The following is a 23,838-nucleotide window of genomic DNA, read 5'->3' as shown; positions in this document are numbered from 1 at the left end:
CACAAGAGTGATTTGTTGTATGTAAAGCTTGATTCTTGTGTAACCATATCAAGTAAATAAAAATATATATATATTTTTCAAGAATTGATCTCATTGATTGTGATGAAGTTCACAAGAAATATGCAAGATTTAAGAAATAAATCCCCTATTTAACAAATTTGAAGAGCGCAAAGACATAAAGCCAAACCAAATAGCTCTAGCTCTAATGTAAGGACAATCACAAAGGATGTGATTGAGAGTTTCTGGAGAATAACAAATAAAGACAAAGTGTAGATTGAAATTGAGATGATGATTTCACAAGATATTCCATGTAAGAATAGCCTTATAAACTGACTTCCAACTGAAAATGAGAGTTTTGAAAGGAAGGCAAAGTTTCCAAATGAAGCTCCAAATGCCTTCTTTAGATAGAGCATCATCCTAAGTCAAAGTTGGCATCCTTTGAAAGCCCTCCTTGATAGTGTAAATATCAGGTCCCCAAATAAGAGAGTCTTTCAAATTACTAAAAGAGATAGGAGTCTTCAAGATCAAATTTGCATCTTCCCTAGTTTAAAGTTTGTGAATGAGAGAAGAATTCCACTTAGCCATTATCTAAGAGGATGGGTTTGCAATGATTAAGTCAAAGACCTTCGAAATATGAAGCTTTCTAGCTAGATCTCAACTGCTTAGCTTCTACCAGCACTCGTGAGAGAAAGAAATAGATTTTCCACTACCAACATGCTAAAAAAGATGCTTTTTGATAAGATTAGAAGCTTTAAAAATACACTTCCAAAACCAAGAGGCATTATGAGGAATTTCAAACAAAAGCCCCTTGGAATTCTCAAAATATTTGATTTTGATTGTGTTTGTCTAGAAGAGAATGCTCCTCAGCATCAAGCACTCTCCAAATTTGCTTGGCTAAGTGTGCTGTATCATGTTTTTAATGTTCCTTAAGCCAAGACCACCTTCTTTGGTAGGTGAAAAAGGAATTTCCCTTCTGGCAAGACGAATATTTTTCTCACTATCATTGTACCCCTAAAAAAGTCATTGAGTTTTGCATCAATGATATCACAAAAATGATTAGGAAGCTTAACACAGGAGAGAGTGTAAATCTTAGATGCAGAGAGAACCGATTTGATGAGAGTTAGTCTAGATCCTTGAGAAAGAAATTTTAGTTTCTAAGAAGCAATTCTTTTTTCAATGGATTCTGTAATCTGGGAAAAGATTAAAGATTTATCTCGCTTAGCGTCAATCCAAGTACCCAGATATTTACCAAAAGAATCAACTAGTCAAATGCCGAAGAAGTCAGCAATCTCTTGCTTGAATTCCAAAGGACAGTTTGGACTGAGGAGCGAGGAAGATTTCTAAACGTTGATCGAGAGGCTTGACCAGTTGCAAAAATTACAAATGACTTCATTTATTGCTTGAATTCCATTTCTAGTAATCTCAAAGAAGATTGTTGAGTCATTTGCATACAGTAAATGAGAAATGTGATAGGAATTTTGGCAAATCTTGATTCCATGAAAGTAATCTTCTTGTTCCTTTTGAATAAGACAGGACAGCACATTAGTAGCAATAACGTAGATGTAGGGAGAAAGAGGATCTCCATGTCTAATTCCACTTGATGGGTAGATAGGATTTGAGACCCTGCCATGAAAAAATTATTTGAAAATCAACTGTTGAGATGCATTGCATAATCAAATGGATATATCCATTTGGTAGGGAAGTTCATCCTTCATAACACAGCTTCAATAAAAAAACCAAGAGAGTTTGTCAAACGCCTTAGAGAAGTCAAGTTTAAGGGCATCAAATTTTTCCCTTTTTCCTTTTGTGGTGGGAATTTGATGAACCAAATCAACGACTACCAAGATATTATCATAAATGAGCCTGCTTGGAAGATAAGTACTTTGAAGGGGAGAAATTGACCTTGGAAGGACAGTCTTGAATATGTTACTCAAAACCTTTGAAATGATTGACGTAATTGATGTTTTTATGATGAGTATGGTTTCTTGAATGAAAGAATTGAAAATTTAGATTTTAGCACGAGTCTTGCAAACAAAACGTCAAGCTAACTAACACGAATTCTACAGCTTGAAGTGGCTTTAAAAGTATTGTATGGTCATGACTTCCTTTCTGATCTTCTAATATTTACTCATAGAAGTCATAAGAGGTGTGATTCCATCTTATTCCATAATTTTCTTTTGGAAAAAAAAAAAAACCAGTTGTCTAGCTGTTTAGAAGATGTTTTTCGGTAGCTACACAATTCACGGCAAATCATTTTAGGAAATCATTTGGCTATAACACTTTTGCAGAATGCTTTTTTTTTTTTTAACGGGTTTTCCTGTTCAACCATAGATTTTAAAACCTTTCAACTTACTGATTAGCTGCTATTCTGGCCAAAAGAATCAACATATGTATCTTTTCCCTGTGCATTATAAGCTGCCACCATCTTTCTTTTAAATATCATGAGCTCCTCCTCTTTCATCTTGCATTCATCACATTCTTGAAACCCTTCAAATTCAAAATTCCATCTTCAATTGCCTTTCATAATTTTTATACTTGAAGAAAATCAAATTCTACGATGAAGAACCCAAATTCCCCAGTAAGCTACATAATGCTAGAGGAACAAGATGGTAACGGTGCAAGTTTTTTTTTAATGGTATGTGGCTGTTTCCTGATTCTACTCTGAGAAGTCACCATATAAGTCCTCTTAAGAAGAGGAGGAAAATTCAGGAGTGGCTGACTACTTACAACTGGATGTTGGGACTTTACACGTCTAGCTGGACTGGTTTCTAGTGAAGTGTTACAACGATTAATAACAGTTACATTGTTCCTCCTATGTGGTACCTTGAAGATGATATCATGGTTTGGAATGGTAATGTCTCGGGAGAGTTTTCCATTAAAAGTGCTTATTACATGATGAAGAGAATTCTAGTTCGTCACATAATGCTACTTTCAAATCTATTTAGAAATGGAATGGAGCAGAACAGATTAGATTCTTTATTTGGCTTGTGCGTTTGAAAATAAATGGCTTAAAATGTATTTTCTCTCTAAACTTTCCTTCGAGAAGCACTAAGCACCTTATACTGATAAGTGGGGTGCTCTCCCCTCCCAAAAATTATTTTCTAGAGGAGCAAAATTTCCCCTCCATAATTTAGCCATAAACTCAAATGTTATATGATGACGTGGCAATGACAACTAAGATCTAACCCCTTGTTGACCCTCCTACATGGCATCCCCATTCTCTTCCTCACTCTCTCTTACACATCATATTAAACCTTCCCCACTTCTTCCTTCCTTCATCAATGGTAGAGAAGTGTCGATTTGCCGCTACCACTGGGTCAAATGATGCTGAGGATCACTGTAACATCCCAAACTCTTACTCTCTAAGTTGATTAAATTAATAATATTTTAATAGAATTTAAGGATATTTCTATACATTGAACAATGATTTTATAATCAATTAGAGCTTGGAAGAAAACAAAAAAAAAAAAGAGTCATCTTTGTAATCAAATATTTTTCAAGGGAAATGATAATATTTTTGAGTAATTCTTTTTGTATTAGAAAGTAAATACCTCAAGCTTTTCAAAGTTCTAATTCACAATTTTTGAAGATATGTGAAATTAATTATGAATTTTTAAAGTTGCACCAGTGAAACTGTACCATTGACCGTAGCAAACAGCATGTTTTCATATTTAAATTTTATTTCATGAAACAAAACAACAAAGGTGAGTTTTTGATCGGGTTTGGATGATTTTTGAAGAGCTCTACTAGATTTTTGTGAAAGATATGTATTGAACATGTTTTTGGGCCTATAATCATCAAGGTAACCTTCCATAATCCCTTCTCTACATTATAAACCTCTCTTTAAGCTAGTTTATGTAGAGATTTTGTTTTTTAGGATGCCCAACCCTTAGGTCTGAATAATAATGCTTGTTTGAAGTTAAATAAGTATTATTTAAGTTGTTTTGATGATATTTATTATAAGAGGGTACTTAAATTCAAAACCCTAAAGTTGTTTTGAGTTAGATTAAGCTAATGATAGTTGTTTAGAGTTAACCGTAATGCTAAATAATTAAGTTTAAGCTAATGAAATTAGCTAACAGTATTTACTAAATTTAATGAAGGTTAAATAAGTTATTGAAAGTGAGTTTTTGGTTTTTTTTTTTTTTTGCTTAATCACACTTAATAAGGGTTTAAGGCATTAATTGTGTTTAAGGTTAACTAAGGACAACAAGTCATTAATATTGTCTATTAATTATTAATTATAGATTGACTACTTCAGAGCTCATTAGACTTGTTGGGAAGCTCCTTTGAAATCCACATTATACTCTTAAGGTGGTAGCTTAAGGGTGGAGATAACAAGGAGTTAAATTCTTATATATAATTATTGTTTAAAAGTTACAAGTTATATGTTATTGATTACTGAGTATTATATGATATGTGGCTATGAGCATGTTGATGATAAAATGGAATGATTGTTTTGGTTTGGGTTGTGTGGTTATTAAGCATAAGGTGTTGAGGCACTTTGACTATTAAAATCTTAATGATTATTGATTATGAGCAAGTGAATAAACATGCATAAGAGAATTTGGATATGTGATTAAGTGATTGAATGTTCAGGACATAATGCTAAAAATTGAGTATGAATAAATGACTTGATAGGGTGATATTGGCATTTATGACATGTCATTGAGTAACAAAAGCATGTTACATGATCATTGATAAGTGAGAGTTTTCCCAAGTGAATAAGGGCATTACAAAAAATTCACATGATGTGATAATTGGTATATTTTATTACTATGCGTTTATGTCTATTGTGCCTTAGGGACAACATATGTGAGCATGCTTGCTAAGATCACCAATTTTCTATAAGGGACAATGTGGGTCATGACAACTATGACACCTCAATATTTGAGAATGGGGAATCCTTGATTCAAGAGTAGGGAGTAGGTAACTTTGGCTCGACTAGGTTAGCTAAGCCCTCACTATTAGAAAGCGAGTCTGATTTGATCATATAGGTTGGTCCTATATGATTTAATAGCCCATAGATTCATACAGAAGATATTAGAAGAGGAATAAGGATGAAATACATATGATCATACATAATTATCATCATTGCATGATATGCCTTGTGATTAATGATTAATAGTCTTATGATAGATGTTGAATATTGAAAGATTGTTAATTGTAATTTCTTGCCTTACATACTCATATTTGTCATTCTTTTATGTACTTGAATTTATGAGCCTTGGTTATTAAAATTATATAATCTCATTTTTGTTATTTAATACTTTCTAGGAAACACTAAGTGCGAGTGTAAACACCATATTTTGTCTAAATTTCCAAATGTAAATTGAAAATAAAATAAAAAAGCCTAATATAATGAAATAAATAAAAAAGGAATCAAAAGGGTTTTTGTGATTTAAAAAAAATCATAATCTTCCCTTTTTACTAACCCCCAATCTCCTCAATCATGTTTCCATCAAATTTGACTTAATTAAGGGAAAATCAAAAAATTTGAAAAGTCAAATTAATTAAATTTTGATTTGATGTGATTATGGCTTGATTGAAATTTGGTTTATTTAAGGAAAAAAATTGAAAATTTGACTTAATTAAGAAAAAGTCAAATAGAAATTAAAAAGATTCCTATTTGAGAGGATTCATCTTGATAGAACCATTGATGAAAGACAATCCTAATTGAGCCTGTAAAAAAAAAAAAAAGAGAAGAGGACATAGATAGGGGGAGAAAAATTGGAGAAAAAAAAAAATTTGGAGGACGGGAAGCGGCCAGACCAGGGAAGGTGTAAGATTGATGGAGCAAGGATGAACAACAATGACGAGCCAATAGTAACCTATCAAGAATGAGAACTAGATTGTGTTTTGTCATGCTAGTAATGTAAGACTAATGATTTTGCACCTTACTGTTCATTATATGTGTGGTGGCCTTTGTTTTATATTGCAACGTCAAGGTCCTAGGTGGGAACATGAGTCAGCTTTTGTTGCATGATTTAGTCATCATAGACCACTTAGCTTTACTACGTGTACATGGCTTCAACGTGGTGCTTCCGAGTGGTTAATTGTATAATCACCAAGTTTTGTATTCTCACTTACTTTGAATGAAAGCCTCTACTATTCTTTTTCTTCTATATATGTCCTAGAAACACAAGAAGCCCATTATTTGCATATCGAATGAAGAGCCTAGCGGTAACCAATGGAAGAAAATAAAGGAGAAATTGTCATGGGTATTTGAGATTTTTATATGTGTATTATGATTTTTTTTTTTCACGTGCTCACATAGCATGGTAATAGGATTAATTTTTCACATGCACACATTCACATATATTTATCTCGTCTTTTCATATTTTTTTTTTATTTTAATTTCCTTTATTTTAGAGTCTTTTATGAGAGATAATAAATCTTCGTGAATGTACAAGGCATTGTTCAATGACCACAAGTGATACCAAATTATTGTGACTCTTTATAGTAAATTTTTTAAATAATAATAACTACATTGAAAAGGAGTGTCTAATTCTTATTAGCCTCTTTCTCATTTATTTTAAAAAATAAATAAATAAATTCGTAAACCAAATCACTGTGGGTATTTATAACATTAATTAAAATACTATGAGTGATATTAAATTACCACAATCATCAATTATGAATTCAAAATCCTCTTTCTAAATAAAAAATATTTTCCTTTGCATATTTTTATGTTACATCATGAGTGATATTAAATCATTGTAGTCCCTAAAAGTATCAAATAAGATATCAGGAATGACACTAAGTCATTGTAGGTATAAAATTTTGTATTAAAATTTGATAATTGAATTATTTTATATAGAATTCACTTTGAGAATTCTTTTAGGGTTGCTGTAAGTAATACTAAATCATTGTATGCATTTAGAGCATTAACTAGTAGACTATGAGTGATACTAAACCACCGTAGATTGTAATACTAGTTAAATTTTTATAATGATAATAATAAAAGTTGACCCAAAAAATATTCTTTTCATAAAAAAATTAAAGAATTAAAAAAAATATTAAACTAATAATACATTCAAACTACGTGGACTTTAATCCTCATCATAGGATATGTGAGCTCTAGGTTTTGATCTTAAGTCAAGTCCTCCCATGTAAATAAATAATTTTTTTCATTAATTTTCATTTATTTTTATCTTTATTTTTGCATGTTTTTAAAAGATAATTAAGATATTATTAAAAGGCCAATTAATTTTACGCAATCAACTTAGGATAACCGTTCTTATGAATGGATATCATAGGATATCTAACACTTTTTCCACATACAACCAACTATTAAACATTTTTTACAAACCATTTTTTTTTCATTATACAATTTTTCAAGGTTTTCAAAAAACTTTAGTGGTCTCACTTTCCTACATTTATCAACCTTCCCTCCCCAAGAAAGTCACGACCCGAGCACAATGGTGAGTTTAAAGGGAAAGCATCAAAGACTAAAGATGCTTAACTTCACTGGTAAAAGTGTAACACCCTTAAAAAATTTCCTAAATGATTAACTCAATTATGATAAAAAAAAGTATTTACCATAGTAAACTGAAGTCAATTAATCCCTTTTTATTTTGAAATAACTCTTTAATTTGAATTACTACCATGGTAGAAAATGGATTACCATGATAGAAAAGAATAAAATATATTTTTATAAAATATTCTACCTTTTAAAATGACTACCAAGGTAGATGGTAGAAAGAATCAAGGTAGATAAATAAATATTATCATGATTAAAAAAATAATCAAACCCATTAAAATACCATTTCTAAAAATTGGGATCCTAAGTGTTTATGAGCATTGATAAGTGTGACAAGGCCCATGATCCCATTTAAGTTAAAAACATGATAACAGAGATAGAATTGACATTTAGAAATTGTTATGCATTTCCAAAAACATGTGATATTTTGCAACATTTCCACCAATATATAAATATTACAATTATTCCTGTCATTCAAGCATATAATGAATCATAGTTGAATCCACCCAAGAGAAAATTAACATAAACTCATCTAACATTTGATTTTAATTTACACAACACAATATTTCCATAAAATTATCCTCCTACATGTTGTTTAGGTTAAAATATCATTTATTCTAACCTTATGCTCTTTACAAATTCAAACCAAAGCCCATTGGTCAAACCCAACAAGCAAGCCGAAATACATGGCCCAAAAAATCATGCCCTTTTTTAAAAACATTTGACATTGTCAAATATCATCAATTCCTCAATAAATACAAAAATATGTTCTCTCAACAGTGCATGGTTTACAATCATTCCAAAACATACAATATGTAAAAGCTATTTAAAGAGGCATGATCACAAACATGTATCCATATGCTCAATAAATAATAAAAGCCCTAATATTGATAACAATACATTATTAAAAATCATAAATCCAAACTTAAAAAGAAAAAATGGTCCCATACCACTAAGTCTTAAGGGCTTCTCTGCATACTACACACTTGATTATTTTATTAAAAAATGATAACCACGAGGGGTGGGACTAAAAAATCTTGATAATCAATGCCAATTCATGATAATGCATGCTAATAGTTATTTGTGAACTTGCTAAGTAGGAAAAATAAAACATTTGCAATCCAATTACAAATAGATATTATATTACATGATAACAACCACCCTTATTTCTCTCAATTATCCTTAAGACGTAACCCTCACTTGGTGCTAAATCACCCAGCTAAAGGTAAACTAATTCAAGCTCTTATAAGTCACTTATAAGGCCTTTGATAGGGGCACACCAAATAGTACATCATGCAATAATAATAACAAATCTTCCAACATCTCCACCATAGGCATGCATAAACAATCATTGAACCAATCAATACAATATCAAATATTTTATAATAATTTCTCACTATATCACATTTATCATCCTACTTGGCAAAAACATTTCAAACATTATTTTCACATTTCACATTTCTAAAACATACTCATTGTACTTTTATAAAATTTTATAAACATGTTTCGCTCTTAACCTTATTAACTCTCTTTTTTCTTTCAAAAATTATGTATTGGAATTTAGACCTTACAATTTAGCTCAAATAATTACATGATAATTTCTAGTTACCATAGAATAATTCCCTCATAATGTTATTTAACTTCTAGAAATAAAAATTGGGATGTTACATAAATTCTCTAACTTTTTATCTTGTGTAATTGAATACTCATTATTACCAACATTAGAAATTTGTAAGTGTTAGGCTATATATTGCATTTGCATGAGCCAATGGTGTTAACTTAGGCTTTATGGCAAGAATTCTTATGATTTTGAAGTTGGGATTAATGATGCCTATGGGTGTATGTTATGGTTGCACAAATTTAGAGGATTGATATTTTAACTTCAACATGAGTAGCCTTCTAGTTGATAGTAAGTTCTGGGAGGGGAGATTGGAATGTTTGTAGCTCATGGACACAAGTCAATTATTATGCATGTTAGTTATGAATTTTTTTTTAATGTTTTGATGAAGTTTGTATTGATAATGACTTAAGAGGAGAGACACTTAATTTTGGTGCTTTTAACATAAATGCATGTTTTGGCACCAAGTGTTCCAAAATTCTCATTTGATTCCAAATTAGAGTTTAACCAAGGCCATTAGTTAATTTATTCAATTATCTTCATATGGATATTTAGACCACTTTAATTGGAGGTTCGAGCTATAAATTAAGCATTTTGAAAGTTAACCGTTAAGGTTGCATGATTTGTACTGGAATTGTGCACCATCTACTATGGTGGACACTATGCATGAGTTGGCCACGATGGATCCTGCAGTTGGCTGTGGTGAGTGTCCTCTATGCCACTAGTCGTGACAAACATGCTAGTTTTGCTAAAATGTTTATTTTACCTTTATTTTGACCTATTCAAAAGCTCAACATATTTTCATGTGTATGCAAACTTTTATATTTAATTTTAGATATTTTTAAGTATTTAGACTTCATTATTCTTTTTCAATTAATTTTGAGATCTCATTATTTCTAATACTTTCAAAAGCAATTATGAAAATTAAACCTAGTCAAGTTTGATACATAACTTTAATGGTTGGTTTAATTAATTGTGTTTATGATTAGTTAAGGCCGGGATGTCATTACAATCACGCCCTGGGGGATGTCCAACTCAATTTCCCCTGATAATCAGAACTCCAGCATCGGAGACTTTGGTAAGATTTCGAATATGAAATTTGGAAGGCCTGTCAATCTGAGCTTGAGCGTCCACATCAACCACTAGCAGGTGCTGCTTGATGTGGAATCAAAGTCCATACTACCTCAGGCGCAAGGTTTCTTGCAAATCCTTCGGATTACGAACCTTGGGACCTCCCTTGTTAGCTCTTTGGCTCTCCTCTATGTTTCTTTTGTGTAGGATGATTTTCTGTATGTATGTAGTATTAAACTGAATTTCATTTCTTCCTTGTCGTGCTGTTTGTTGAACGTGTGAAATGTGTGGCTCTTGCTGATTGAGAAACTTCATTTGTTGCGGGCTCTTGCGGTGTTTTCCTTGACGTGCTATACTACCAATTGCTTGAAATCAAATTATAGGTCAGTTAAGGTTTGGAGAACCTGTGCACCTTGACCCAAAAGTTGATGATTCGACCAAGGCTTGTCGCGGTTGGGGTCTAAGGACCTGCCAATGCGGTTTCGGCTTCGGCTTCGGCTTCGTGTTCAGGTTGGCTTAACTGGGTATTGAGCATTATTGTGCTGGTGTTGCGAAGAAGTGGAATCATGGTTCAAAAGGAGGTCTTGAAGAAGAGGGGTCATTGGCGGTGTCGGAGGAAGCGACGGTGACGTGGGGTGAAACTAGGGCTGATTGGGAAAGAGGAGTCTGGTGGGTGGTGGGTTTGGAAGAAATAGAAGCACAACGAGCTTCTCCGCTATTAAGGAAGGAAAATGGGGAAGGTTTAGTGTGATGTGTGAGAGAGTGAGGAAGAGAATAGGAATACCAACAAGAGGTCAGATCCCACTGCCAAATCATCAGATGACATTTGAGTTTACGACTAATTTATAAAGGCAGGATTTTGCTCCTTCAAAAAGTAATTCAAAAAAGTTTCATTTATTGATATAAAGTGCCTAGCACTTCGAGATGGAAAGTAAATTATAAATTAGCTGTGAATGGAGCTAAAGTAAATTGGAAGATTAGGATGGAATAAGATGTTTTCACTGAAAGCCTTCTAATTTCAATGCACGGGGTTAATTTCTAGTTCTAACCGATTTATGGAGGAGTAAATGATCCCACTGTTCTTCTCTCTCTGACTGGTGTCGAGCTGAAACCGAAGATGTTCTTCCGTGACTACAAAATCCTGCGGTGATTATCTTCATCATTTTTAGGGAACTACTCAACTAGTCTACCACAAAGGATAGTATTGCAACTGGATGTAGAAGGGCTTCTTACTTCTTTGATAAACGGTCCTCCCTGAACTTCATGTTGATGGTGCGATGACAGTGTCTAGTAAACGTGCTGGTTGTGGCGGGGTATTGCGAGGTTCTAGAGGGCATTGGATTAAGCTGAAGAATGGGGCATTCCCAAAGGCTTCAACTTGGCAGGGGACATGAGATTCAGGAATTTAATCTGGTGTCAGATTCGAAGCTAGTCATTGATATGCTCAAGCAAGGTGGCGTTGGGAGCTTTGGTGATAGTGTTTTTGTGGAGATCAGGCGCTTCCTTTCTTATCAATGGAATGTTAAGAGACAAGTTTGAGAAGAGCTGGGAATGTATGAAGCAAATGAGGGAGATAAAGAATGTTAACGAGAGAATAACAAAGGAATCATAATTTTATTAGGCTATGTTTGGTTAGAGAAGAGGGTTTTTAATTTATCTTTATTTGGTTTTATCAAAGAGAAGGAGAAAGGAACGGTTAATGATTTTTTTGTTTGTTTTAAGAGAAAAAAGAATGGAAGATAATAATTAATTTACTATTATATCCTTATATATTAAATTTTATTTTATTTTTATTTCTTCTCATATAAATTAATTTTATGATAGTAATTTTTATTTCCCTTTCTACCAAAAAAAAATTGCATTAAATCTCATCATTCAAAGGAGTTATTTTTTCTAAAAATAATAATAATACTATTTAAACAAAAATATAAAAAATCATATAATAAAATGTTAATTAATCATATTTAGCACGTATCAACAAAATATATCAAACAATGCAGCACCAGTATACCCACTGACTCAACTCAAAAGGCTTGCTTCGAAAACTGATACAAGAGACAAGTTTTTCTCACATCGCTGCAATACAAGAAGGAAAAACTGAATAAATCAATTTGGACGTGCTTGGGAAGGAAAGCCTCTAGCCAATGAAAAATAAATAAAATAGCTGGAATCACTCTATGATTCCTTCAAGTTCAATCCTCATTGTTGGGGAAGCTGCAGAACCAATGAACCATGCACCTTTCTAATGTCTTCGACAAGCTTGATGATGGCAGGATGGGTAGGGGATTTGGAAACACAACAGCGAGATGGGATGGACAAGATAACTCCAAGATGACTGATGAAGAGTCTAAATGTAGAATGCTTTTTTTTTTTTTTTAGCCATGAGGACAATTGTAGAATATAACAAAATGAATGAGGATAGATTAGTCAAAAATTTTGACTCCCCTCCGAAATCCCTCAATTTAGAGGGAGCCAAAATGAAGGGAGGGGAGTCATTGTAAAAAATGAGAATTAGGGTGGATATGGTCTTTAAGAATTTAGATCCTAAAGCTTAATTATCAAAAATTTAATCTCATTTTGAGCTCCGACTCTTATTTAAAGGATTCAGGGCCGTGCCCTTAAGCTATCTTTCCTTAAAAAGAAAAAATTCAAATTTTAATTTAAACAAAATATTCTAAAATTCAACATAAAATAAATTAAAATCTCACATAAAATTCTACAAAAATTTTAAATTTAAGATGAAGATTAAAATGTTTATCAATGTAAATCTAAATCCTCATTATCATCACCTAAAAATAAAATACTAGATACATATATCCATTTGTTGAAGATGGAGATGAAGATTTAATGTCAATTATATTTATAACTTCTTCTTCATCACGTACAATAAATATTAATCAAATTATGTCATTATCAATCAAATATACATATGTGTGTGTAAGATAACTAAGTTTATCAAGGCTGTTCAGGCTTGAGTCTTTTTTCACAGGGCTTATTAGGGCTAGGCCCTCAAGCCCAGCTACTTCAAAAAAAAAAAACTTAATTTTTAAAACTCAAATTTTTATTTAAACAAAATTTCTAAACTCGACCCTCTAAACTTAACTCTTATTTTTTACTCTACCATTTCCCTCTCCAACCAAATACACTCTTAATGTTGCTTATTTTTTAGAAATATCATGGAAGGCAAGTCTTACAAATTTCCGGCGGGCCTGGCTTTCCTCGTAAATCCATGGAAGCTGGGGGCTCTCGATTCAATTGATGCCATCAATAAGAGAAAATCGAGGAAAAAAGTCTCACGAGCTAGAGCAATAATGAAAAAGATTAAAATACATCATCTCCATATTTTCGTAGTTTCTTATGTTCACAATAGTCACATTTTTAGTGATTAAAGATTCAAACTCTGGTAATATTAAAAAAATCCTTACGATACAGAATTATTCAAACTATAAAAAAGTAAAAATGTTAACAATATAGTAAATTTTTGAATTTTCAATACACTAAATATGAACATCTTTTTCAGTAAAAATTCAACTCTTTGTTAAATTCAATTCCTGTTGTGTTGAAAAATTATACAATGCTCTTAGTATGGAAGCTTTGTTCTCTAATAAGTTTGACCCAAACAAAAATCTGTCATATACATAGTTAAATTTTGAGCGAAAAGTAATTCATACACCACAATCACCACATGAATTCCGAAGAATACCTGCCAAACGAAAAGCAAGCTCAAACTAAACTTGATCATTCTCGCCTTTAGTTCCATAACATGGACAAACAAGACTAAGGGAAATGGGGAAAATGGACGTGTTTCAGTAAAAATAAACGAAAATTTGAAGGATTTACAAGCTCACAGTCAAGTAAAACATGTATGTATGTCTTACAAGCAATTTTTGGATGTATATACAGTAAAGACGCCCTGCTTTTCCCCACTATCATCTGGTAGAATAATCGATCATGAAACAAGGAGAAAATTGATAGATACAGTCAACTTATACCATGATCTAAATTTCAACTTACACTAAAAGAATAAACAAATGAAGATATTGCCAACAGAAAAGAGAAACAACAGGCTAGTAATCGTGCTCACCCTTCAAGAATTCAAGCCAGCCTCAATAAACGGTGCTTCGAGATAAAGGCCAACGACTGAGGAAGGATGACCAAACAAGAGTAAAGCATCCCTTGGTTTCATGACTGAACACTGGGTGTCGTCTACCGCACCTGATTATGAGGCTTAGCTTGAAGGGCCATAGACATTGATCGGAGTCGGCTCGTTATCTCAGTAAAAGATGGTCGGCTATCAGGGTCAGGTGACCAACATTCTTCCATAAGCTTCCTCCATTCAGGGTCACAATGTGGTGGAATTGGTGGTCGGAGAGTATTCTTTACAATCCCCCCTAAAATCATATGTTGCCAAAAAGGAAGCAAATCAGTAATGCAAGCCAGAAGAGCATCAGCGTTGCTCCATTGCAACTTCGAACATTTCACTCCACCACTGCTTGAGTATGATTAACTGCAGTTGTTATATCTTTTCAACATATAAAATTCCAAACATAACATACATCACACTATATATTTCTCACCCAAAATAATATATATATATATATATATATGAATAACTTTTCCGTTCATCTATTTTGTCCTTTAAGGTTCCTACATAAGGTCGTTTCAGAGCAAAGAACAGCGATACGAAATTCCATTACAGCTATCCAAGTTACAAGACCAATTAAAAGACAGATATCTGTCAGTTATATCAAATATTGCAGAAATTTATGCAGCCACCTATAGAAGAGAAGGTTCATTTAGTGGTTCTAATAAAATTTAATCTTCTGTCTTAAAAGTTCAACCTATTTTTCATGAATTTTTTTTTTTTCGTAGCACAGTCGATTAGCTTGGATAAAACTGCAACAATAACAAGAAACAGCCTTATCCTATTGGGTGAGGTCATCTATATAGATTGTATGACACGATTGTGCTCTATCGTCAACTAAACTTTTAGGAATATTATTACCTATATATAGAGATAGAACTGCTGGGGCATAAGAATGATAATGATTGAATATATCTCACCTATAATAGCGCCACAATGCATATCTGCATAAGGTTCCTCCCCAGTCAATATCTCCCACATAGAGATGCCAAACGAGAAAACATCAACCTGTCAAAGTCATTCCACAAGCTAAATGCCCGCCAAAAAGTTCATTTAATTCCTTTGTGCTGAAAAAAATGCATTTGAATAGTTTCACAGACCTTCTCAGAAACCTGGTTGCTACTGCCATTTAACAGCTCTGGTGCTATCCAAGGAAGGGTTCCTCGCACTCCACCAGATACCAGGGTATTGCGTTTAATTCTTGATAATCCAAAATCTCCAACCTGAAATTTAATCAAGGAAAAAAGTTCCGAAAGAATAGGCATTAGTAATATTAGGTAAGATATATTTTAGGGAGTCCAAACTAAATTATAAGGTTACAACTATATTCAAATGATGAAATACCTACAGCTTAAAAATAAATACATGTCAATGACCATTTCATCCTAAAAGCTTCAGCTATTAAATAAAGGCCAATTGGATGGTTTTATCATAATCCTCAACATGTCTCCTCACTCAAAAGCCAGTGATGCTTAAGTGTGGACAAAGTACATGTCAACTATACCTTGTTAGGTAATGGGGCCAGCAAATGAAACTCTTGATCGATTGTTCATGGAGGTTTTCTGCCATGTCAAGGATCGCTTCATCCCAAATGTCTCATCTATTATTAATCTTTAACAAGTTCCATCCAATTGTATTACTATACTTTATTTGACTTAAATTTCCTGTCTCCAAATATTCTTCATCACTTTAAATCAAATACTACTGTACTTACATTCAGCAATAAAAGGAGGCACTGTCTCTTGCTTTAAACAAGATGAAACTTGATTTTTAGAATCTAGACATCTCACCTTACATATGGGTCGCAGTGGATCCCTCAGATTGACGAGTAAATTGTCACATTTCAAATCAAAATGAACAATATTCTTTGAATGCAAGTATTCCATTCCAAAAGCTGCATCCATGGCAATTATTAGCTTTCTATGACGATCAAGTAATCTGCATAAAGAGTTGGAGATTCAATACATGCATCAATAACAATTCAACATTATAAAGAGAACAAGAGTGAGGTTAGCATACCTATCCTTCTTGACAAGGACATGTCTAAGGGAACCGTTAACCATATACTCAGTCACAGTTGCCAAGGTTCCTCCAGCTCCGTCTGGTACAACCCCATAAAAAGCCACCACGTTGGGGTGGTGGAGATTTGAGAGGATTTGTGCCTCTCTCCAAAAGTCTTTTGTCTAACCAAGGAAATAAACAGTATCAGATTCAAGTGGATCTTATTTTATTTCTTATTTTGATAGAAATGTGATCTTGGTAGTTTAAAAAAGCTCTGAAATGGTATTACCTAAAACTGAAGAAATATTAGTAGAATAGCATGCAAGAAATCTCTTCATATGGGGTTTAGATTTTACGTGTTAAAGGGATTTGGATCCTTAAAAGTACACCTTGCACTTTACTCCTTAAAAGTACACCTTGCACTTTAGAGAGTAAAGTGCAAGTGAAACAGTGTTAATGATAGACCACAGGAACTGAATTTTGCACATCTGTTAGTAGTCATCAAGAACTCATGTTGCTTTTTAGAAAAGTTGAATCAAAATTTATCATCAATTCATCACTGATTACCCAAAAGCACTTCAGTCTCTAAAGTGAACATTGCATGCTAGAGAAACTCTACGCGCTGCAAGAAGCCTAATCCAATTAAAGATATTCCAATTCTAATTTGAGACATCAACAAATTCTGATTCCAATAAAAAACGGTAGTGAAATTCCATGCAGCCACTAGGTTACACCCTATTTCATTTCCATCCACTTTACTAAGAAGGGATTACACCATTAGACCTATGGATCTAGATAAATATTAGATTTAAGGGCCATTTTTTCCCCTCAACTTCACCCAAAGAGTCGTTAGACACCCTAAATTTAACTATAAGTCAATTCTGTCTCTTAAAGTTAAAAATTCCCTCCTTTGTCACCCTATCATTAACTCACCGTCTGTTCACTGTTAGTGGGCCCCACTTTCAATTTTATTATAAAATACCTTCCCTTGTCACCCTGTTGTTAACTTATTGTCTGTTCACTGTTACTGAGCCCTATATTCAATTTTTTTAATTAAAATATTTGATTTTAGGATGCCCATTGACTCTTTGGGATAAAGTTGAAAAACAAAAATGACTCTTAACCCAATATTTTATAATAAAATTGAAAGTGGGGCCCGTTAACGGTGGAAAGATGGTGAGTTAACGGCAAGGTGATAAGGGAAAGAAACTTTAATGCTGAGGGACAAAATTAATCCATAATTGAGTTTAGGGTACCCAGTAACCTTTTGGCTAAAAGTAAGGGGCAAAAATTACCCTTAACCCTAAATATTATTCAAGTTATACATTAAATATGGTGTTGAGAAGAAAATAGAATTGAAGACTAACCAATCGTTCTTGCTCAGAAGATCTTCCTAAAAAGCAGCTCTTTTTAATTCTCTTTATAGCAACATCCGTTCCCCTCCATTTTCCATGATAAACAGTTCCATAAGTACCAGATCCTAACTCCCGAAGTTCTTCGAGATCAGCATTTCGAATTATCTAAATAACATGACCTTAAAAATCAGTGATGGACAAATTATAAAGTTGACAAAGCAGGAAAGGACCAGGTAGCTCAACGGTATTTACTAGCATCCATAAACACAACAACAAAGATCCAGTAAAGAAGATACACATGTCGAGAAAAATTCTATCTTCCCCAATTTTTGCAGAGGTCAGAAACAGTGCATAATAACAGTTTAGAGCCATAAAATCCAGTGCATTATATTATATCCCAAAGAAATTAAAAGCTAGGTAAGACCATGATTTCTTAAATTCACCATACAACCATGCAGCTCTTCGTAGCATTAATTTACCAATACACATTGTAATCTGACAGTTAGGAAGATGGATACTGGTAAAATGAAATGTTGAATATTTAATTTTTGTATTGATACATGGATTAGCAGCAGCATATAACTATTTTACTACATTTACAGGGACAAATCTTTATCGTCTCATGCATAACTAGGAACACAATTTAAGGTAACTTCAAAAAAAATAAATAAATAAATAAATAAATCCAGTAAGCAAAGGGGTTGGATACAGCGTATCAACAGCCATGACAATCAATCTGGATGGTCACTTTCTACAGGCAGCCCATTTTGCAGCATCTATGAGAAGAAAGCAAATGTAAGACAAACAAGGATCTAATATTGATGTCAGCTAATAGATCCCAGTCCACTGTACTGCATACTTCTAAAAGGGGAAAGAAAATGTCATTCGACCAAAATGTCAATGACACCTTTAAGTTTTGATAGGCCTAACCTTGTTATTTTTTAATCATGTCATCAAAGTACATAAGGAATCTTTCATTTTGATGTCGGGAATCACAATTAAGTCATCCCTGCAGCTAATAATTGGCAACCTCTCTATATTTAACTACATGGTACAAAACGTACTCATGTTAATCATTTAAAGGAAACAGGAGACAGAATAACCTCTTCTTATTTTCTATTTGTTCTATAACATTGTCAACTAGGACTTAAGTGGCATGAGGTGATAAACCATTTTAAATTACTTCATTCATTTTTTCCCTCACCATGGAATTTTTACTAAAAGTCTTATTAGCATATACTAGTTACAGAGTTTAAACCAGAGAATAGAACAAAGGGTATTCTTAGTTTCAAAGCAAGAGATGAATCCTGTGTGTAAAAAATAAAAAATGTTATATGGATAGAGGATTTGACATTGTTGCTCAAGCCAGCCAAATAATATGAGGGATAAAAACATCAATGATAGACAACCTGCAAGCCGTAGATGCTGGCTTCCATTTCTGCTACCCTTGCATCGGTAAGGGATTCATTCTTGCCTTCTTCATCTTTAAAATCCTATAAAAGAAAATATTTTTGTTACAGATGCTAAACAACCCAGCAAATGCTCTTGTCTGATTGCAATATTTCTACCTCAAGTTCAGAATCTGGAATAGTGCTCTCCAAATCTGCCGCAGATGGGGATAAAACATCACTTCCAATTTCAACGACTATATGCTGGATGGGCGCCAATGAAGACTCAATGCTTGGAGGAACAACATTGGTCACATCTTCTATAGTAATAAGCGGCTCAATTTTATTTGAGTTGTCACTCTTTTCAAAAATTTTTGATTGCTCCAACATGATATCTTCAACTCTTGTTTCACAGGCAAGAGTTCCACAACTATACTGATCAACCATTTGACTAGAACTAGCTATAAGGTCATCATCAATGAGAGAAGATACTCTTTTAAACACAATATTCTTGCTTGAGTTCTGTAGTTCATTCACAGGCAAATTTGAACTAGGACCAGGGTCATCATGAAGTGCTGAAGAATACAAAAAACCTGAGCTTACTGTCGGATTTCCATAGAGATCTGTATCCTTCCGTAAAGGTTGAACTTGTGCTTGTTTATGAGAAACCAGGTCCATCGGCAGCTCGAACAAATGATTACTTTGAGAAGTGTTACCACTAGAGTTTCCTTCGCATTTTAGAGATGAAGCATTAAACCCAGATTTTCTGGTCCAAGAAAAATCAAATCCTAGCTCACCATTCAAACCTTCAGTAAAACCACATTCCCTTCCATCATTAGTCCTGTGGCTCATTGCAAGAAAATCTGATGGGGTCATCTCAATCAGATTATTTTGGGAAATTCCTGTCAAGCAAAAGGATGCAGAAACCATACCCTCAGAAGATTGCTCCAACTGATTTTGTTTATGAATCTTAGTGTTTAAATTAGATGTTGGAGAAGAGTCCAGAAGATGCAATTCATTCACATGCTCCATAGCAATGGCAGGTGATTCCCTCTCATAAAGATTGCTATCCTTACTCTGAAGAGAATTTTCATCTTCCATTCTCTTCATGATTTCTATATTCACAGTATTGTCCCCACACTGCCGCTCCATAAAGATAGATGCAGTTAAATCAGTTTGAGCTAAAGGATTCCTCTTACTGTATAAAATGCTATCCTTCTGAATAGGATCATTCACTCCTAAACATACTGTAGACGGTAAAGAAATTGGAAAATCCTGCCTTCCGTGAGACTCACCTGGCTCCACAATTGGCATCTTACTTTGTATTTGTGGATAAACGAGAAGAGGATCATGCTGGATTTCCATAGGGTCCCTTTGTGAAACACTAGAGGGTACCATAGAAGATAACTGAGCCATTGAAAGGTTCAATGAGGAAAATTGACCAATCCCTTCTTGAGAGCAGTAACCAGACTTAAATCCACTCTCATGCAACTTTGAATCAGAAAATGCATGAGGTATCCCATTTAGAGAATCAGGAATGCAATTAGATCCAGACTGTGGACTAACTGACTCACCCAGGCTGGAAAGAGGATTTCCCGATTTATGCATGGACCCTTCACCCAAAATTTCATCATTACAGCTGTCACTTTGATTAGCAAACAAAGCAGTCATAAATTCCTTCCCGGGATTATTTCTGAATAGCTTCCCACAGTACTGCTCTGGCAGACCAATATCAGTTTGTTGGCAGGGTTGATTGTCGCTTAGGAAAGTTGCAGCCATTTGTGGGGAGTATCTGCTATCAGCAGCACTTACATTGGACGTCTCAGGTGATAGTTGGGCAGTAATAAAGGATGAGCTGCTTGTAGCACTTTCCTGGCATGAGTTATTACCACGAGACTGTGTTAAAATTGTGCTCAAATTTCCTCCCTGAAATGGAGTAGAAGAAATCTGTTGATGTTGATTGGAGGTCCTCTGCAGATTCTGAGAATCATTAAAAAATCCATTTGGATATATAGCAATACCACCACCCTTGATCTCTGAAGAAGGTGCATTTGGAAATATTTTCTGGAAGTCTGGAGCAAAATTCAAATCTGTTCCTGGTGGACCAACTTCATTTGTCAAGATCTGCCCTAAACTATTTATTCTTGGACTACAGTCCCCTATGCCATTCACAGCAACAACATATTGGTAATCAGGATTACTCTGCTGATCAGTTCTTGATTCAAATGACAATTCCTTTTCAGATTCACTCAAGGGAATTAAGAAAATTCGAAGTCTTTGAGATCCCTTATGCCTTTCAGGCCCATGGTATTCTTCTATCATATTTTGAAGATCCTCATCAGAGGAGACAGATATTAGAGAATCAAGATCCTCACCTGGAAGCTGGTACTTAATTGAGTGAGGCTGAATGCAAATACCCAGGGTCTTCTTAAGAAGCCCTTGCCATGAAATATCCTTTCGGATAGATATAATGCGAGTCTCTCCCCCTACATATCTGAGTTTCCCATCCCTGGGCCTTGGTAATACTTTTCCACCAAAGCTGCACAGCAATTTGATTTTTCCAGATTGAGAATCATCTGACGCTCCTAAACCAGAAACTTCATTGGAATAGGAGGATTCTTTTCTAAGGAAGGGAGACCCAGGTGCTCCGGTATCAGCTTGGTCACCAACTGATTCACCAAGAGTCTTCCTCGCTCCTTGTGTTACATTACCATCTTCCTTTTGACTTTTGCTATTTTTATCAACGAAAGCCCCATTTTCCATCTCTTGAGTTGGCTCTCTTGTGAAGTTAAGATCAGCAATCTCAAAAGGATTCTCAGAGTCCAGTCTCTTCGATCCCAGAATATTAGTAAGATCCTCATATCTCACTTGGCCATTCTCCCCGTGAAATCCAAACCTAACTTCATGCTTTCGAAGTGAATCAGGGGCAGCAGGTTCTCTTCTATGAGCAATTCCTTCATGTCCAAACTCTGCAGAAAATTCTTTCCCCGGCTGTATTAAGACGTCATTATGTAAATCCTGACCTGTTTTTAAAACATCGCTTGCTGATTCTGCAAGTATGTATTGAGTAAACACACCTGGAGCCCTTCTAGGGTTGGCAACGAACAAAATTTCCGGCTTATTTAGTTCCATTAGAACAGTTTATCAGTTGCACAAGCTATCAAGTGTTCTCAAAGAATGTGAATCAAGTGCTAGGTGAAGAAGTACCAACAGAAAATTAGCCCATAAATTCATGTCCGGTTTTCCTCACCATCAGCATCCAAGCTCTTGTACAACATGTTGAATTTAATAACCAAGTCATCTGCAACAAAGATTCGGGAGATATATGATGAGGTACACCAAGTACAGCAAGAAATACCTGTGCACAGTTTCACAGCCAAAAAAAGGCGAAGGAAGTCCGATTAAGACAATCTAAACAAGAAGAACAGGTGACTTCCCACTGGTTTCAAGTTTATCTCACTGCATATACACACAAAAATCAATTCATATTACCCACGTGGGATAAGAGGAGCCAAGAATAACTACCACCGATTTCTGACAAAATTGGCGGGCAGAAAACCATGTGAATATGCAGATCTCTTGATCGCCAATATTCTGAAGCAACCAAATTCCATCCGACTCGTCCATCAGAATTTTAAAAATGGTGCAAGCGATTCAGAATCGACAAGCCAAAAAAGTGAGAAAAAACATTCTAGCTCTGAATGCAAGAACAAATAAAGAAAGAAAAGTGGGTATCTACAATAACTCACAATCAACATAAATTGAAGAAGTGGGAACCAAAAATGGAATTGAGAAGAGAAAAGACAGCGAAAATAACCTGATGATCAGCAGTCACTGTTTTCTTCGTTCCAGCTCACTCTTCCACCCAAAAGCTTGAGTTTCCACAAGTGGCGCAATCGGAGCAAATATAGGAAAATCAGAGCAGAATTGATATTGCAAAAGACAGGAAGTGAGGGTTGGATCGAGGAATTCAGACAAGGCGGAGGCTGTAGGGGATAAAGGGTGACGCACCTTAGGCCTACAGGTCTAATATTGGCCGTCATAGATCAACATTGCCCAGAATTAAGCAGCAAAAGGACACGGACACGATAAGTATGCCAAGGGATGTAAAATAGAATTGGATCTCTCTCACAGTCTCTGCTCAACTTATCCCCCCATACGTGGACTCTGATTCTGCAACTTTGAAATTTTTCTGGGAAAACAAGGATAGGAAGATAATAAAATGTTAACTCAAAAGCGAAAGTAATGGAAAATCCCGAAATACACTTTCATCTCATTCCAGCTGGCTGCTTCCCTCCCCTTGAACCTTTCCTCAAAATTGTTCTCGTTTTTTTTCTTTTTAACTTTCTCTCACTTGTCAAATTAAATTATTCTTGTTTATACGAATCTAGTATAACTAACATTAAAATACTGCGTTTTGTTTGGCCCCTTGGAAACTACCAAAGTGCATCCATCAAACCATGGCTGTCTTACACGTCCTCTCTTCCTGCCATGAAATAGCTTCGTGCTTCCTTCAAATTGCATTTCTTATTCATTTGGGAAAATATAAGCATTTGGTCATGAAGTTGTAGTGAGTTTTAAAATTTAGCCCCCTATACTTTATTTCTTTTTTGGGAATCCCTAAAGTTCACTAATGCAGTCGACATCCATACACCCAAAAAAAAAAAAAAAAAGCCTCACCACGCCCAACAAACTCATTAGGTAGAAATGTGACGCAGCAAGTCAGGGGTGGACCTACATTAATGCCAATGCAGGCAACTGGCCCCTTCAAGTTTTTA

The 23,838-nt window shown here is 34.4% G+C and overlaps 1 protein-coding gene across 5 annotated transcripts; it reads right to left on the bottom strand.

The window, feature by feature from the left end:
• Positions 1 to 13,888: 13,888 nt before the first annotated feature.
• LOC129290708 (uncharacterized) lies at positions 13,889 to 23,514 on the bottom strand. 5 transcript variants are annotated; one of them, XR_008588516.1, is made up of 10 exons: positions 22,878 to 23,509; positions 19,241 to 22,361; positions 19,082 to 19,165; positions 17,685 to 17,837; positions 16,336 to 16,499; positions 16,107 to 16,254; positions 15,417 to 15,539; positions 15,237 to 15,324; positions 14,257 to 14,563; positions 13,889 to 14,105 (listed from the first exon to the last, which is right to left on the bottom strand). XR_008588516.1 is itself a non-coding variant. In XM_054927594.1 (10 exons), exons 2-10 carry the CDS (start codon positions 22,190 to 22,192, stop codon positions 14,379 to 14,381), a joined length of 3,789 nt encoding a protein of 1,262 aa, XP_054783569.1. In that variant the 5' UTR covers positions 22,193 to 22,361; positions 22,878 to 23,508; the 3' UTR covers positions 13,889 to 14,378. The 5 variants fall into 5 exon arrangements, 4 of the variants coding, with proteins under 4 accessions (XP_054783569.1, XP_054783568.1, XP_054783567.1 ...); XM_054927594.1 differs by having other exon boundaries at positions 13,889 to 14,563; positions 19,241 to 22,029; positions 22,138 to 22,361; positions 22,878 to 23,508; XM_054927593.1 differs by having other exon boundaries at positions 13,889 to 14,563; positions 22,878 to 22,932; positions 23,072 to 23,508.
• Positions 23,515 to 23,838: the final 324 nt, after the last annotated feature.

This window comes from Prosopis cineraria, unplaced genomic scaffold (genome assembly GCF_029017545.1).
Source record: "Prosopis cineraria cultivar Desert tree isolate PC_DT_omini unplaced genomic scaffold, ASM2901754v1 PC13, whole genome shotgun sequence".
NCBI classification, from domain to species: Eukaryota; Viridiplantae; Streptophyta; class Magnoliopsida; order Fabales; family Fabaceae; genus Prosopis; species Prosopis cineraria.
Note: the sequence above shows the minus strand (reverse complement) of the source record. Positions and strands in the feature narration are given on the sequence as shown.